This window comes from Haliotis cracherodii, unplaced genomic scaffold (genome assembly GCF_022045235.1).
Source record: "Haliotis cracherodii isolate W230 unplaced genomic scaffold, xgHalCrac1.p SCAF_15, whole genome shotgun sequence".
Taxonomy (NCBI): Eukaryota; Metazoa; Mollusca; class Gastropoda; order Lepetellida; family Haliotidae; genus Haliotis; species Haliotis cracherodii.
Window position 1 is genome coordinate 586,761 of NW_027266270.1, and position 16,110 is coordinate 602,870.

At 42.4% G+C, this 16,110-nt stretch overlaps 1 protein-coding gene across 1 annotated transcript; it reads left to right on the forward strand.

Moving 5' to 3' along the window:
• The first annotated feature begins 3,537 nt into the window (after positions 1-3,537).
• On the forward strand, positions 3,538-10,577 carry LOC139461681 (BET1-like protein). The gene is made up of 4 exons (XM_071243139.1): positions 3,538-3,589; positions 6,431-6,510; positions 8,373-8,429; positions 8,965-10,577. Exons 1-4 carry the CDS (start codon positions 3,538-3,540, stop codon positions 9,133-9,135), a joined length of 360 nt encoding a protein of 119 aa, XP_071099240.1. The 3' UTR covers positions 9,136-10,577.
• Positions 10,578-16,110: the final 5,533 nt, after the last annotated feature.

The window sequence follows — 16,110 nt, forward strand, 5'->3', positions numbered from 1 at the left end:
TCACTCACTCACCCATACGCCCATACGCCCATACACCCATACACCCATACACCCATACACCCACTCACTCACTCACTCACTCACCCATACATCCATACACCCATACACTCATCCACCCATACACCCATACACCCATACGCCCATACACCCACTCACTCACTCACACATACACTCATACACCAATACACCCATACACCCATACACCCACTCACTCACCCACACATACACTCATACACCAATACACCCATACGCCCATACACCCACTCACTCACTCACACATACACTCATACACCAATACACCCATACACCCAGCCACCCAGCCACCAACTCACTCTCACTCATCCACTCATTTTTGGCATTGTAGTTACCCAAACAATCTTAGACAATAGTTGTGCATCGTGCTCCAATGTCACCACCTAATGACAACATAGCATGGTTGTCATTACTGCAAGTAAAGAATGGGAAGTCTGACTTTTCATCTGTCTCACGTGGAATCTAAGCGGTTGGCGTTTCAAGATTTTCAAAGCTATCCTCAGATCTTTGAATACCATGCAGATAAGGTATTGAGATATCGGAGGTTACTTTTGTTAAAATCGTCTTACTTTAGTGTGGTGGTATTTTTCATCAGACACGGATGGTTTCTAGTCGACGACGTGCTGTCGTCACGATGCACAGAGATGTAACAGGAGATCCGATCTAGCCTGCAGGCAATACTCCCCGCCTTACTGACTGGCTACTCACAAAACAGTTATTAAGGCTTTGGATTTGCATATTGATCGAAAAATGATGTTCAGTTAAATAGTTTTTTAATCATTTCAAAGGAGCTGTGGTTATGTCCTGAGATTTGATTTATTGCTTCTTTGTTAGTTTCACGTCACACTCAACGTCACGACCTTCTACCACGCTACCTCAGCTCCACGTCACAAACAACGTCACGACCTCCTACCACGCGACCTCAGCTCCGCGTCACAAACAACGTCACGGCGTTCTACCACGCGACCTCAGCTTCACGTCACAAACAACGTCACGACGTTCTACTACGCGACCTTAGCTCCACGTCACAAACAACGTCACGACCTCCTACCACGCGACCTCAGCTCCACGTCACAAACAAGGTCACGGCGTTCTACCACTCGACCTCAGCTCCACGTCACAAACAACGTCAAGACGTTCTACCACGCGACCTCAGCACCACGTCACACACAACGTCACCACGTTCTACCACGCGACCTTTGCTCACCGACTGTATGTGGTGTGTAAGTAGGGGAATACTGTACCAATCACCTCAGCGCTAAGACCTGGGTGCCGTTCTCCCAAGCAACCTTAGCTCCACGACTGTACCAATCACCTCAGCGCTAAGACCAGGGTGCCGTTCTCCCAAGCAACCTTAGCTCCACGACTGTACCAATCACCTCAGCGCTAAGATCTGGGTGCCATTGTACAAAGCGATTTTAGCGCTAAGGTGATCGTAACTCCCATTCATTAACATAGACTTACGACAGTCGTAGTTCTAAAGTTGCTTTGTACAATGGCACCCAGGACCAGCCAAACCAGTGATTGATATTATGAGCAACATATCACGCTGGTAGGATCCGGTAACGTAAAGCAAGTCTTATGCTAGCCATCAGTTGTGTAATGGCCGCCTATGCAGTCGAGCAGGTGTCTATCGTGTTGATGACGAAAGAACACAAAATATATGGACTCACAAAAACAGATTCAACTTATCCTTTTCCATATATGGGCAAATATCCCACAAGACCGTGTGAAGGAAGCTATTCACGACAGTCGCGGTACACACTGACAAGATCTGTCGTCTGCCGTCACAGATTGTGGAAGGTAGTATATATTATACGAATGCTTCCTGCAATCTCCACGACGGTCTCAAAGTATGTTTTTACATCATACATCATTACACTTAACGCCCAGATATGGGTGTATTCCGCCCGCTTAAGTAAACATACACATTTATACACTTACTTTTGACAAATCCACCGTGCAAGATAACAGTGATTAATCAGTGAACGTATTTTCGGTTAATCATTTGATGGATGTTTGTTTGTTTTTGAAACCACCTGATCATTCCTCTCTTGCTTCGCTGTCACGTGCATATGACATACATTTCACCCCACTTCAAACCTGAATTTAGTTTCAATAATTACCTCAGATACAAGAAATGCCAAATGGGAACCTTTGCAAGGTATACCTGAGTGATGCTACCGCTAATTATACCTGTAAGAACTTCATTAAGAGCATTAAATTAATTACGACAAATAATCGTACTATCCACGCAATCCGAAACCCGAAAATGCTTTCACTGCAGGGATACCTTTTTTTTAACTGTAACAATTGGGGGTATTGCTAAATAACGACATCCGGTGAACGTCCAGCTTTCTTTTTGTCTGTGTTGTTTTCGGTTGAAGAAATTAATTAACATGCTCTCTTTGTAATATCGAAATCTTCATAGATCACAGGTAACCAGTCAGTGTTCAGAAATGCGTATAAATTTTGCCTCAGGGTTCGCTGACTTGGTTGATGCATGTCATCGTATCCCAATTGCGCGGATCGATGCTCATGATATTAATCACTGGATTGTCTGGTCCAGACTCGATTATTTACAGATCGCCGTCATATAGCTGGAATATTGCTGAGTGCGGCGTTAAACAACAAACCAACCAACCAACTCAGAGTCGATTATTTACAGAACGCCGTCATATAGCTGGAATATTGCGAGTACGGCGTTAAACAACAAATAACTTATTTACCCTGTCCTTGTAGACGGTAGCCCAGTCTCTTGTTACGCTCAGTTGCGTTAGCGGTCAAACCTACTCACGACAGCTAGTGAGCCTTTGCGGGCAGTAAAAGACAGCCGAGAAGAAGCCAGAGATTAGTGCCCCTCTAATGTTACAAATATACGCTCTGTGTAAGGTTGCTCATAGTGTTTCTCCCCGACCAAGAGAATAAATAAAAATAAGGAATCCTACTCCAGTCTAGAATTATTGGGCAAGTCAAGATTGCCTCAGCTCTAGGCATTAAATTAATGCTGAAATCAGAGACATAAATATGGTCTCTGCCGAAATTAAACATTGTACAGAGCCCCATTTGGATCTTATTTGTTTTGTTTTGTAGATATATATTTTTTAATAAAAAGGTATCTTTATTTCAGGGACTAAATGTCTAGGCTGCTCACTGTTGTAGGCCTATGGCTAGGGACTGGTAATCTATTATGTATCATGTTTTATTGACCCACACCCCATCCCTCACCCCTAAATGCAGGTCACTTTTTTCCATGACTATAACACCCCATTCCCCCTTACCATAATGAATTACCATTTCCTAAATATTGTTCAGATTTTCTCAGTATTGAGACGCGATCAACTTGAATTTATATCTTTTGTCAGGAATTATTAAAAAGGGAGTATGCTGTATGTTTGATTCAAGAATATTTAGATATGTATACATAGGCTAGCGTCAAACCCCTATTTCGTGTTAACAAAAACTCTAGTTTTAGAGAGACCATATGCTAACTTCCGGTATATAATGAATGCTCCCTTGGTTGACAACATGGCAGATTGGAGAAGCAACAGAAACGGTTTGTTTATGATTTTTGTTTACTTTGATCACTTCTCCGCTCTAAACTATCAATAGCTATAAAGGGCATGTGGTCGTGAGATTTCTTGTAGACAGTCCTCTTTCTTTTCAACCGGAGTGACGATGAAATGGGCTTGACGTGTTGACAGCCTGTCACAGTAGACACTGACTGGTGTCATTCTCAAAATCTCATCATCGACAGTGTCATGCAGAGTAACCTGTACAACCTCCCCCGTAACCCCTTCCTCGACATGTTTATTAAACATAACCTCTGACTAGAAGAATTAAAAATCTTTATGTTATACTTACAATAAGTTAAATATGACGTGGAACAATATATCCTCGCGTACTGTGTTTTCTCAATTCATGTCTGATAACAAACTAAGTCTTACCTTTGAGAACATTTATTTCTGTTTACAGTTGGATATTCAAATGACTACATTTTGTCAATTTAATCTTGATAATGTCTCGCCAAGCGCGACGAGACAATAGCTGTCGTCTGTTACTGTCAACTGTTACTGTCACCTGAATTCGAGCCCCTCCATGACAGTCAAGTTAAAAATAGTTGCACATGATCAATCCATGGCATTACAGCAGAGCTCCAGATAAGCTTTTGGTGTTGTGGGTATTTTACCCATGCATTTTAAAATCATTGGGTATCAGTAATTCTGTCTGCGTATTCAAATTTCTGTTACCCACTAGTTTTTACACATGTGGGTATTTAAGTTAAATATTTAAAAACACTATTCATCTAGTCCCTGCAAACTGGTGTCGTATGGGTTCGAGAGCTTTATAGGACTCAAAAATACCACGATACTTCCACAAGAAAGTGTGATGGCAAATGATCATGATGTAACTGTCATCGTGGAGTTTGGCAAGGTTGACGGAATGCCTGTTTATAGTTTAAAAATAAGTTGCTGATTTGCTAATCGAATATGCAGGGTTACTTCACAATAATTTGATGATACGCACAAGTTTTATTGTTGTAGCGTATCTGTAATGTTTGTTGTGTATTTGATACGCTTGGATTATATTTTACTGTGTATTTCTGCATTTCTGATGCGTATTTCATGCAGATACGCAGCTTATCTGGAGCTCTGCATTACAGACAGGAAGTTTACAAACAACAGCTGATACTGGAACTTTAGCAGTTGCCACATTTTCCAGCCATAAATGTCAATCCTATGATCACATAATTGATAAAACTTAAGACCTCCATGAAAGCATTTTCAGGGCCTGGTACTGGTCAATGGTGTCCTGGCGTCGTACCCCAATGACAATGCCTCAGTGCATTCAATTGTTCTGATGCAAAATTATTTTCAGATCAAGTTTCATTCAAATCAGTGAAAAAAGTAAGTTTTTAGGAATGTTTTCATTAATTCTTGAATATCCTACCTCGTGTAGCTTAATACGTAACATAACTTAAGCAACAAGTGACAAACACTTTTATGTCTTCCGCGATCTTTGAAGTGTCTACCTTGATTACGTCTTTAAGCGCATAGTTACGCTTCGTTTAGGGGCTCAAAAAGAGGTGATGATGAAAATCATGTTACATGGGGATATATATTTATGGCATAGGGTAGGGCTAGTAAGGGATAAAATTTGAAAAAGAGGTCATGAGCGGAACTGTATCCGAGTCACGCATGGGAACTCCAGGTTAGAATCAAGTTCTAACCTATACTTGTCAGTCGATGGGATTGATGGGATAAATTATCAGACTCAGTGACTTGATTGATTGCATACCATTGTACTCCAGATGGCATGGGACTTGCTCCTGATATTAATCTCTGGTTTATTTGATTCAGACTCAACAGTATACAGGCAGACAATGACTGGTTGCAGTATTGTTGAGCTGCAGAATGTGTTGTGTTAAAAAACATCCAGAAATGGTCTTTTGGTATCAGTAACACAAATATGCAAAACATCAGTGGCGGTTTCGTATGTTTCAAGACAAGCTGTGTCATTTTCGCGAACTTTTCGTCTAGCGGGGAAAGGGCTAAGTAAACTTGTGTATGTGATGTACTGTGCCAGTCCTTATCTGTTACATAGGTTGTTATTTATTTCAGATGACATTATTTGTGTAAAGATAAGGATGTGCAAGAGTAGTACGGGGGGCGGGGGGGGGTATTCCCCTCTTCTTATGATGGCCATGCTCAGGTACAAAGGGCAGTTACAAGAGCAGGGACTGAACAATACATGTCCTTAATAACATGGCATGACCCTTCCAATACATTGTCCACCATCATATTGAGGGAATATTGCTTAAAGCGGCCTAAAACCCAATTCTCTCCAATAAATTGTTACATAGAAATATGGATGACAACGACATAAGACTCTCTAAGACTTCTGTTAATTGGACACCAATTACTTATTAATGTTAGAGGCAGGCAGTGGCTTCGTCATGGTTCTTGTCAAATGGGCAGATCACAGTCAACTCTGCTTGTTGACGACAGGGGTTCTCACAATATAGAAATATGGACATTTCCACATGATGTGATTGTGTCTATATTCATAATCATGAACAAGTCTATGCGCAAACCTTTTGAGTCCTCTTGCCAAACCTTGGCTTTCAGCATCGTTTTTAGAAGATTTTACTGTTATAATATGGCATTTATCAGCTGATTTTACAAGACCAAACCAAAGTTTACTAGACTGAGGCGTCAGACTTGTTGCTATAGTGGTAGACATATGAATGAGTATAAATAGTAGGTCAGTGATGGTGAGATGTTTACTGTGTTTTACCAAGATTAGGATGTTGTGCTTTATCAATCAATCACTACAACCGTAATAAATCGTGTATCATTTTTTAGTATCTGTGACAGTATTTTCTGTGTGGTTTCAGGCAAGACGGAGGAGATTCTTGACCATGAGAACCAGCAGAGAGTGGACGGCTTGGCGGGGAAGATCTCCAGGTTGAAGGGGGTGAGTGGATCTTGCCGTTGTCAGACAGCCCAAGAACCAAACAACTTCATCATGTTCATGCAAATAAAATAAAAATAGTACACTGCTTTACAGGTTTATTTTTTGTTTTCTTTGTTGGTCGGTTAACGCCGCACTCAGCAATATTCCAGCTATATGACAGCAGTTTGTAAATAATTGTGTCAGGACCAGACAATCCAGTGATTGACATCATAAGCATTAATCTAAACAATTGGGATACGATGACTTGTATCAACCAAGTCAGCAAGCCTGACCACCTGATCCCTTAAGTCACCTTTTACGGCAAGCATGGGTTGCTGAAGACTATTCTACCCTGGATCTTCACAGTTCCAACCCAAACTGATAGGTTGGCAACAATTTGTAAACTATACAATAATATAAGTGTGGCCTTGACATGAACCACCTGGTACACAAGTCCTCTGATGGTGCAGGGTTCACACAGTTGTCTGTCAACGGATGCACACAGAGCTTTGTGATAGTTTCAGTCTCAGAGATGTATCTGGGGATGCTAAAGAGCTAAATCTTATATAATCTGGGACTTTGTAGCCTAAAATTTCCTAATAATTCAATACAATTATTTGAAATTAAGTATGAAATCTTTTATTTATTTTTTTTGTGCTGTTATTGTTAGTAAAGGCAGTGAAATACAAGTTCACTGAATTCATCATACACCCGGCTTGCTGACATGACCATCATTTTGATTTTCTAAGGAATAATACTTGGAGTAATGTACTGGTTTTATGAATTGTTGACATCAAATCTAAATTGTGAATGTTTGGTTCAAATTCGGGGCATTTTATGAACATTTTCCAAAGACTGCAGTTGGACTGAGAATGCCAACTAAATACCTGATGGTGTAACCGTGTTACAAGTCCCTGCTTGATTCATGCAGATCACATCCCGTGTTTGAGGCATGCTATTTGTTGTCGAGGGAGGAGAAATTACCCATGATCTTCAAGGAGTCCTCGTCATACAATGGTAAAAGTTATTCAGTTAGGGATCCAAAATCTCATTGACCCAAGTTTCTACACCATCACCAGGCATGTATGGTAAGCTTGAGTGTATACTGATCATCATCATGATCATAATGATGTAAGATCCGGGGTAGAATAGGTCTTCAGCAACCCATGCTTGCCGTAATAAGTGACTATGCTTGTCGTAAGAGGCAACTAACAGGATCAGGTAGTCTGGCTCGTGGACTTACTTGATGCATGTCATTGTATCACAATTGCATAAATCGGTGGTCATGATGTTAATCACAAGATTGTCTGGTCAAGAGTCGATTATTTACAGGCCGCCATCATATAGCTGGAATATTGCTGTGTGTGGAGTTAAACAACAAACAAACAAACAAAACATGGTGATGTTAACTTAAGCTTGATTGTAAAATCTAGAGTGGATAGTCTGATTAGCATTTGAACCTGGAGAACATGTTAACAATATCTCCTTTGATGAATACCAGGCACTTTTCTGTCATGTTCTGATGCAGATTGGTGATGTTGGGGATTGTCTCCCCTGGATGTCTTGTGACCAGATGATGCTGTGTCAGATATTGTTTTGTTTTGTGTTGTTTTCTATTCAACACCGCACTCAGCAATATTCCAGCTATATGACGGCAGTCTGTAAATAATCGAGTGAGGACCAGACAATCCAGTGATTGACACCATGAGCATCGTTCCACGCAATTGTGATACGATGACATGCATCAACCTAGTCAGCGAGCCTGATCACCTGATCCCATTAGTTACCTCTAACGACAAGCATGGACTCATTTTACGGCAAGAGTCTTCACCGGTGTGTCAGATATTACCATGACCGGATCATAATGTCTCATCATGTTTCAGATTGCTCTTGATCTGGAGACAGAATCTCGCGACTCCAACCGATACATTGATGGAATGGTAAGATCAAATGTTGGCTGAAACTTCCAGAATGAGCTGAGTTGACACTTTGTAGCTCACCTGGACAGTCATGGCTTTTTTTTAATCATTAAATTTATGGATAAAAAATCGAAGCATGCACATTAGGTTTAGCCGACATTTCTTTTGCAATTTTGTTCACTTGTTCAAATTCTGTTTCCAACAATAACTGCTCCCTTCCCTCTCACTGACTCTCCTTAACACGGCTTCCTCTGCTGATGTTGCCAGCCTTGGACACCCATGACCAGTCCCCTGTCGGGTTTTCATATGGGTTGAAATTCTAGGCTATGACTTATTATTATGCACAATGTACCATCTTACCATACTTTGTAATGATATGAACATGTATGAATCATGAAAATATCCTACTTCCTAGGTCTCCAGCAAATCTCTGATTAATTCATTCCTCACAAATCGATCCTCCAAGGTGATTCCCTATATTAACATCTGTTTAACTGACATTTTAGCCAATTATTGTTAGGATTCTATAACAATCTCCTTCCTTCCCTTTGGGCAGCACGACGACTTCGGCAGCACGCAGGGCCTGTTGTCCGGCAGCGTGACCCGCATCTCCAACATGGTGAACTCCGGCAAGGGCAACAGGAAAGTCATGTGCTACATCATCATTGGCATCGTGTCACTTTTCTTCCTTGCCTATTACTTGGTATCCAAGGTAACGGCAGGATGAAAGTGTGGCATCGACAGGCGCGGGATGAGGTTGTGGCAGTATTGAGACTGGGGCACCAGCAGTTGCAGACTGACAACACTGTCACATGTTTCTTGTTGTGTGTGTCGTCCTGTACAGCTCTGCTATGTGGGTTCTGGATCAGACACAAGTTCGTTTTTTCTTGCTTCTTTGGGGATTTTGAGAATATTAATGGGAGACTACATCCTGGCCAATTGGCAGTCGTAGCATGTTTGACTCAAGTCGTGCAATCACTTCTTTGTTTGTCTGCTATCTCTCCTAGCGTTAAGTGTAAGATTACCCTGATAGCACAGTGTCTCAGTTTCAAACATGGTACAATTTCATCGTCAGCAATACAACAGGAAATGGACACCAGGCTCATAGTACCTCAAGATTTTCAGATTCACTCTGAAACAATGTCTCACATTAGACACTGGTAACAAAGTCATCTACTGAACTGTGGAAGTCTTTCCTCAGCTCCTTGGTTGATAGTTTGATTAAATGATCTATAAAGGTTTCAGTTTATTTGGAATATAACATCTGGTACTTAGGGACAGGTTGAAAATATTCTTCATTCTCGTCATTTTATTAGAACATTTTTTCATATACATATTTCGCTTTTCCCCGACAACTCTGCCCTCATTTCATAACTGATAGATGTTAGGCACGATATAAATTTGTTATTTGTTGTTGTTTTGGGGGGTTTTTTATTATTATTATTATTATTATTATTATTATTATTATTATTATTATTATTTGTCAGTTGTCCTTGTAATAATACTGGAACAAAGTGGTGCAGAAGCCTGCTGCCTGCTGAGAATAATTTGCTTTGTAATCAGTTAACTTTCCTCCGACTGTGTCACTGTGTCGGGTCTTGAAGCCAGGATGCTCCCTAGTACATTATGGCCCATTGATTGATATCAGCAGTCTTCCATGTCTACTGTGTGAGGGTGACATCTCCTCCAGCCTCCTCTGTAACACTGTCAGACCGTGAAACTACCAGGTCCTAGCGTTAGGTGTCATGGGCAAATGTTACTACATTTCTTCCGAGTCAGGAAAATGAGTTTGGGCCGTTGTTACATCACTCAATATCGAGTCATACTTGAGACACACTATCATGTATATATATTTAATTTTGATCTTTTTGTGTAAAGTTGTCCATGTTTTAGATGGCCCTCACTGACAAGGTTGTTGCTATGGACCTGTTTGTGTGGACTACTTAGTTCAGTTTTATGCAATCAGACAGATTTTGCTTTTGATAGCATGAGATAACAACAGCCTGAGTAGTTATCATTGTGAATAGCCCAGGTAAATTTCTGTTGCTGGTAATAAAATGACTTATACAGTCCTAACACAGTCCTTATACAGTCCTTATCAGTCCTTATGCAGTCCTTACACAGTCCTTGCGCAGTCCTTATGCAGTCCTTACACTGTTCTTACACAGTCCTTACGCAGTCCTTACGCAGTCCTTATACAGTCCTTATACTGTTCTTACACAGTCCTTACACAGTCCTTACACAGTCCTTCTGCGGTCCTTACGCAGTCCTTATACAGTCCTTATACAGTCCCAAGCTGTCTGAACATGGTGAGGAGGGGGTAGTGATAATGAAATGCCCCAGTGGGGGGATGAGGCTATTGATAATGAGATGTCCCATTGAAGGGGATGAGGGTAGTGATAACGAGATGCCCCAGTGGGGGAATGAGGGTAGTGATAATGAGATGCCCGAGTAGGGGGGGTGAGGCTATTGATAATGAGATGCCCCAGTGGCGGGATGAGGGTAGTGATAATGAGATGCCCCAGTAGGGGGGGTGAGGCTATTGATAATGAGATGCCCCAGTAGGGGGATGAGGCTATTGATAATGAGATGCCCCAGTGGCGGGATGAGGGTAGTGATAATGAGAAGCCCCAGTAGGGGGGGTGAGGGTAGTGATAATGAGATATCCCATTGAAGGGGATGAGGCTATTGATAATGAGATGCCCCAGTTGGGGGGATGAGGGTAGTGATAATGAGATGCCCCAGTGGGGGAATGAGGGTAGTGATAATGAGATGCCCGAGTAGGGGGGGTGAGGCTATTGATAATGAGATATCCCATTGAAGGGGATGAGGCTATTGATAATGAGATGTCCCATTGAAGGGGATGAGGGTAGTGATAATGAGATGCCCCAGTTGGGGGATGAGGCTATTGATAATGAGATGCCCCATTGAAGGGGATGAGGGTAGTGATAATGAGATGCCCCAGTTGGGGGATGAGGCTATTGATAATGAGATGCCCCAGTTGGGGGATGAGGCTATTGATAATGAGATGTCCCATTGAAGGGGATGAGGCTATTGATAATGAGATGCCCCAGTTGGGGGATGAGGCTATTGATAATGAGATGCCCCAGTGGCGGGATGAGGCTATTGATAATGAGATGCCCCAGTTGGGGGATGAGGCTATTGATAATGAGATGCCCCAGTGGGGGGATGAGGGTATTGATAATGAGATGCCCCAGTTGGGGGATGAGGCTATTGATAATGAGATGTCCCATTGAAGGGGATGAGGCTATTGATAATGAGATGCCCCAGTTGGGGGATGAGGCTATTGATAATGAGATGCCCCAGTGGCGGGATGAGGGTAGTGATAATGAGATGCCCCAGTTGGGGGATGAGGCTATTGATAATGAGATGTCCCATTGAAGGGGATGAGGCTATTGATAATGAGATGCCCCAGTTGGGGGATGAGGCTATTGATAATGAGATGCCCCAGTGGCGGGATGAGGGTAGTGATAATGAGATGCCCCAGTAGGGGGGGTGAGGCTATTGATAATGAGATATCCCATTGAAGGGGATGAGGGTAGTGATAATGAGATGCCCCAGTGGGGGGATGAGGCTATTGATAATGAGATATCCCATTGAAGGGGATGAGGGTAGTGATAATGAGATGCCCCAGTAGGAGGATGAGGGTAGTGATAATGAGAAGCCCCATTGGGGGGGGGTGAGGCTATTGATAATGAGATGTCCCATTGAAGGGGATGAGGGTAGTGATAATGAGATGCCCCAGTGGGGGAATGAGGGTAGTGATAATGAGATGCCCCAGTAGGGGGGGTGAGGCTATTGATAATGAGATATCCCATTGAAGGGGATGAGGGTAGTGATGATGAGATGCCCCTGTGGGGGGAATGAGGTTAGTGATAATGAGATGCCCCAGTAGGAGGATGAGGGTAGTGATAATGAGAAGCCCCAGTAGGGGGTGGGTGAGGCTATTGATAATGAGATATCCCATTGAAGGGGATGAGGGTAGTGATGATGAGATGCCCCTGTGGGGGGATGAGGGTAGTGATAATGAGATGCCCCAGTAGGAGGATGAGGTTAGTGATGAGATGCCCTGTTTGGGGGATGAGTAGTGGTCATTGTACATGTTGCATACTTGTTTTGTTACTAGCCAGATTATCTACATTGTATATCATGTGGAACATTTGTACCTGTGTGGGTCGTTAGTGTGTTGTACAGTGGTTGTACAGTGGTGTACAGTGGTGTACAGTGGTGTACAGTGCGTATCTCTGTATATAATGTCAGTGTACATATGGAGGCTAGGAGAGAAGTTTTGTAAATACTAAAAGGAAACAGAATGGGAAAAATAAAGTCTTCGAATATGGCATTTGTTGCTTCTATTTCAAGCACTCTGTGTGTGTGTGTGCGTACGTGCGTTCATGTGCCACACTCAGCAGCCTGTAAATAATCAAGTCAGGACCAGTCAATCCAGTGATTGATGTTCTGAGCAACAGTCCACACCATTGGGTATGATGATCTGTGAGGATCCTTGTTAGAATAGCTCAAAAAATTTTAGTTACCTGTGTTGGTAGTAAGAGGCGAACAAACTGATCAGGTGGTCAGGCTACAGGACTTGATTGTGTGGCATTGTACCCCGATATCGTGGATCAAAATAGCGATCACTGGATTGTCGGACAGCCGTCATTTAGCTGGAATATTTCTGAGTGAATATTTCAACAAACAAACAAATCAGAAGGAGTTCTGAATAGTCCTATAAGTTCTTATCTCCCCTTTTGTGTATTATCTCCCTTTATCAAGGCAACCTCCAGCGATGTTTTCGGTTTAAAATGGTGTCGAGAGAAGGGCATATAAATGGGAAGGCACATTACAAAAATTTGAATTTTGACAAGTTAAATGTGCATGAACTCAAGAAAGACCTGCAGAATCATGGAGAATACGATTCAAGGATGAAGTCGGATTTGATTTTGCGCGCCAAAGGTGTAAGTGATATTGGCAAACGATCTATTGAAGGTGTATATACAACCGACATGGTCAATGTGAGACAAAGACGATTTGAGAAGTTTCTGTCACTTCTTGGAAGAGCTTTTACCTGACCCAATACTCCTGAAACATGTGTTTCAACCATGTGCTACCCCACTTACCCATATAAATTATAGTGTTTTCCTTTTGGCTTAAATTAAATTATATATTCTGCATGGACTTTTTATGGAGGGAGGACTCTTTTTTCCAGCTTCCCTCCCATCATCATCATCCAAGAAGTGCCTCATGTTATAACAAGCAACCCAGTGGCTGGCCACATCATACCACGCCTGGCCACTAAATGGCGCTCAACGTGGGGCTGCTAGTTTCATCAGCATCATCACTGCACACTGGGAAGAGGCAGTTCATCATTCTTCAGATGGCAATTCATTTCAAGAGTTCATGCAGTTTCCAAGGACATCTTGTACACCTTCGTGGATGAATAATTCATTCATTCATCATACTGTTTCGTGAAGTGTATGGACCTTTTAACTTGTGATTTTTGGGCTTCACAAAATCAGGACTTATGAGTGAGTGAGTGAGTTGGGTTTAACACCGCTTTTAACTGTATTCCAGTTATATCGCAGAGTTTCAGCTTAATCTGGGAGGAAAGCCCGAGGTGATGCAGGTCTCAGACGTTTACCACTTCGGTGAAACCCACGAGCACGGGTATGGTGCTGACAAACCTAGAAACATAATTTGGGCGAACCGGGATTCGAACCCACAATCATAGGTTTCTGGTGTGCCCAAGGGACGCAACTCTGCACAGCGAATCGCGGCGCCTTAGACGACTGAGCCACCCGTGCCCCCAGTTGACTTTTGAGCCTGAATATCAAGACATTATTTGTGATCCACCTTGTATATTTCTATTTGTGTTATATATATATATATCTTATTGCAATATTACATTGCAATATCATCCTGGAATATTACACTGCATTATCATCCTGTGATATATATTTTATGTTTATCATGTTTACATTTTTTTGAAATTTATAATCATATTGATTTTTACAAACTATTGATTATAGTACAAATTCTATTTCTACCACATTTCTATGTCTACAGTGTTTATTTAAACTATATATGTAGTATAGATTCATATTCATCTTACTGACAACAAATTTATTCTGAAAATTTAATTGGAGTTCATTATATTCAAAATTTTACCACTGATAAAAAATTCAGGTTGATATTAATTGTAGCTGGTAAATATTGGACTTTGATTCCAAATTTATATTTCAAATTATTTAACATTTAACTTAAACAGTTCAATTTCAAAATCCAAAGTTTATTTTTTACTTGATATATTTTCAGTCAGTACTTTTGATATTTGCACTGATAACATTCTTACTTTATCTGCGCTGACTCTATCCTCAGTACGTCTTTGTGCATGCTGTTCCTGCTGTCTTTCCTTCCGTGTGGACATATCTCTCTCCAGCAAACCACTAACATGTTTGTCATAAGTATTTTGTCTTGTTTCTTCATTTCATTTTATACCATATCCCATTATAGGCTTCATCATTATCACCAGTCATAGCAGATCTTCTGTTGGCAAAATATGAATACCATCGGTGACATACTGACGTCTCGATGTTCTCAGTATCTCCCTCAACTGCATATTTATTATCTCAAGTAACAGTATATCTGTGATGTGAGATATTTGTGTAGTTTCCCCTCATGTAAGTTATATATGTGACAGTGGAGTTCAGTCAGTATCTCCTGTTACATTTACTTTCTGTATGTACAACTCAGTTGTTGCTGCATCTTGACTTATTTCCAGTAGTTGTCTGAACTGTAGAACTTGCAGTTACTGCTTGTATCTGGATTGACTTTGTAGTCATTGCCATGCTAGTCTCACACCGTAGCCTTTGCTTCCTGGATGATTTCATTTCCATTGGCATTATCTGGCTAGTGTTTCATTTTACCTGACCTAGACACAGGCCCTACGACCGTCTAGACCCCACTACACACAGGCCCTGCGTCCGTCTAGACCCCACTACACACAGGCCCTGCGTCCGTCTAGACCCCACTCGACACAGGCCCTGCGACCGTCTTGACCCCACTACACACAGGCCCTGTGACCGCCTAGACCCCACTACACACAGGCCCTGCGTCCGTCTTGACCCCACTATACACAGGCCCTGTGACCGTCTAGACCCCACTACACACATGCCCTGTGACCGTCTAGACCCCACTAGACACATGCCCTACGACCGTCTAGACCCCACTACACACATGCCCTACGTCCGTCTAGACCCCACTACACACAGGCCCTGCGACCATCTAGACCCCACTACACACATGCCCTGCGACCGTCTAGGCCCCACTACACACAGGCCCTGCGTCTGTCTAGACCCCACTCGACACAGGCCCTGCGATCGTCTTGACCCCACTACACACAGGCCATGTGACCGTCTAGACCCCACTACACACAGGCCCTGCGTCCGTCTAGACCCCACTACACACAGGCCCTGCGACCGTCTAGACCCCTCTACACACAGGCCCTACGACCGTCTAGACCCCACTACACACATGCCCTACCACCGTCTAGACCCCACTACACACAGGCCCTACGACCGTCTAGACCCCACTACACACAGGCCCTGCGACCGTCTAGACCCCACTACACACATGCCCTACCACCGTCTAGACCCCACTACACACAGGCCCTACGACCGTCTTG

Bases quoted from the DNA above. Each gene is read 5' to 3' on its own strand.
- LOC139461681 (XM_071243139.1), top strand. From the start codon at position 3,538: ATGAATGCTCCCTTGGTTGACAACATGGCAGATTGGAGAAGCAACAGA. The intron at 3,590-6,430 runs GTTTGTTTATGA...GTGTGGTTTCAG, and splicing joins TTGGAGAAGCAACAGAAACG to GCAAGACGGAGGAGATTCTT. The intron at 8,430-8,964 runs GTAAGATCAAAT...CCCTTTGGGCAG, and splicing joins ACCGATACATTGATGGAATG to CACGACGACTTCGGCAGCAC.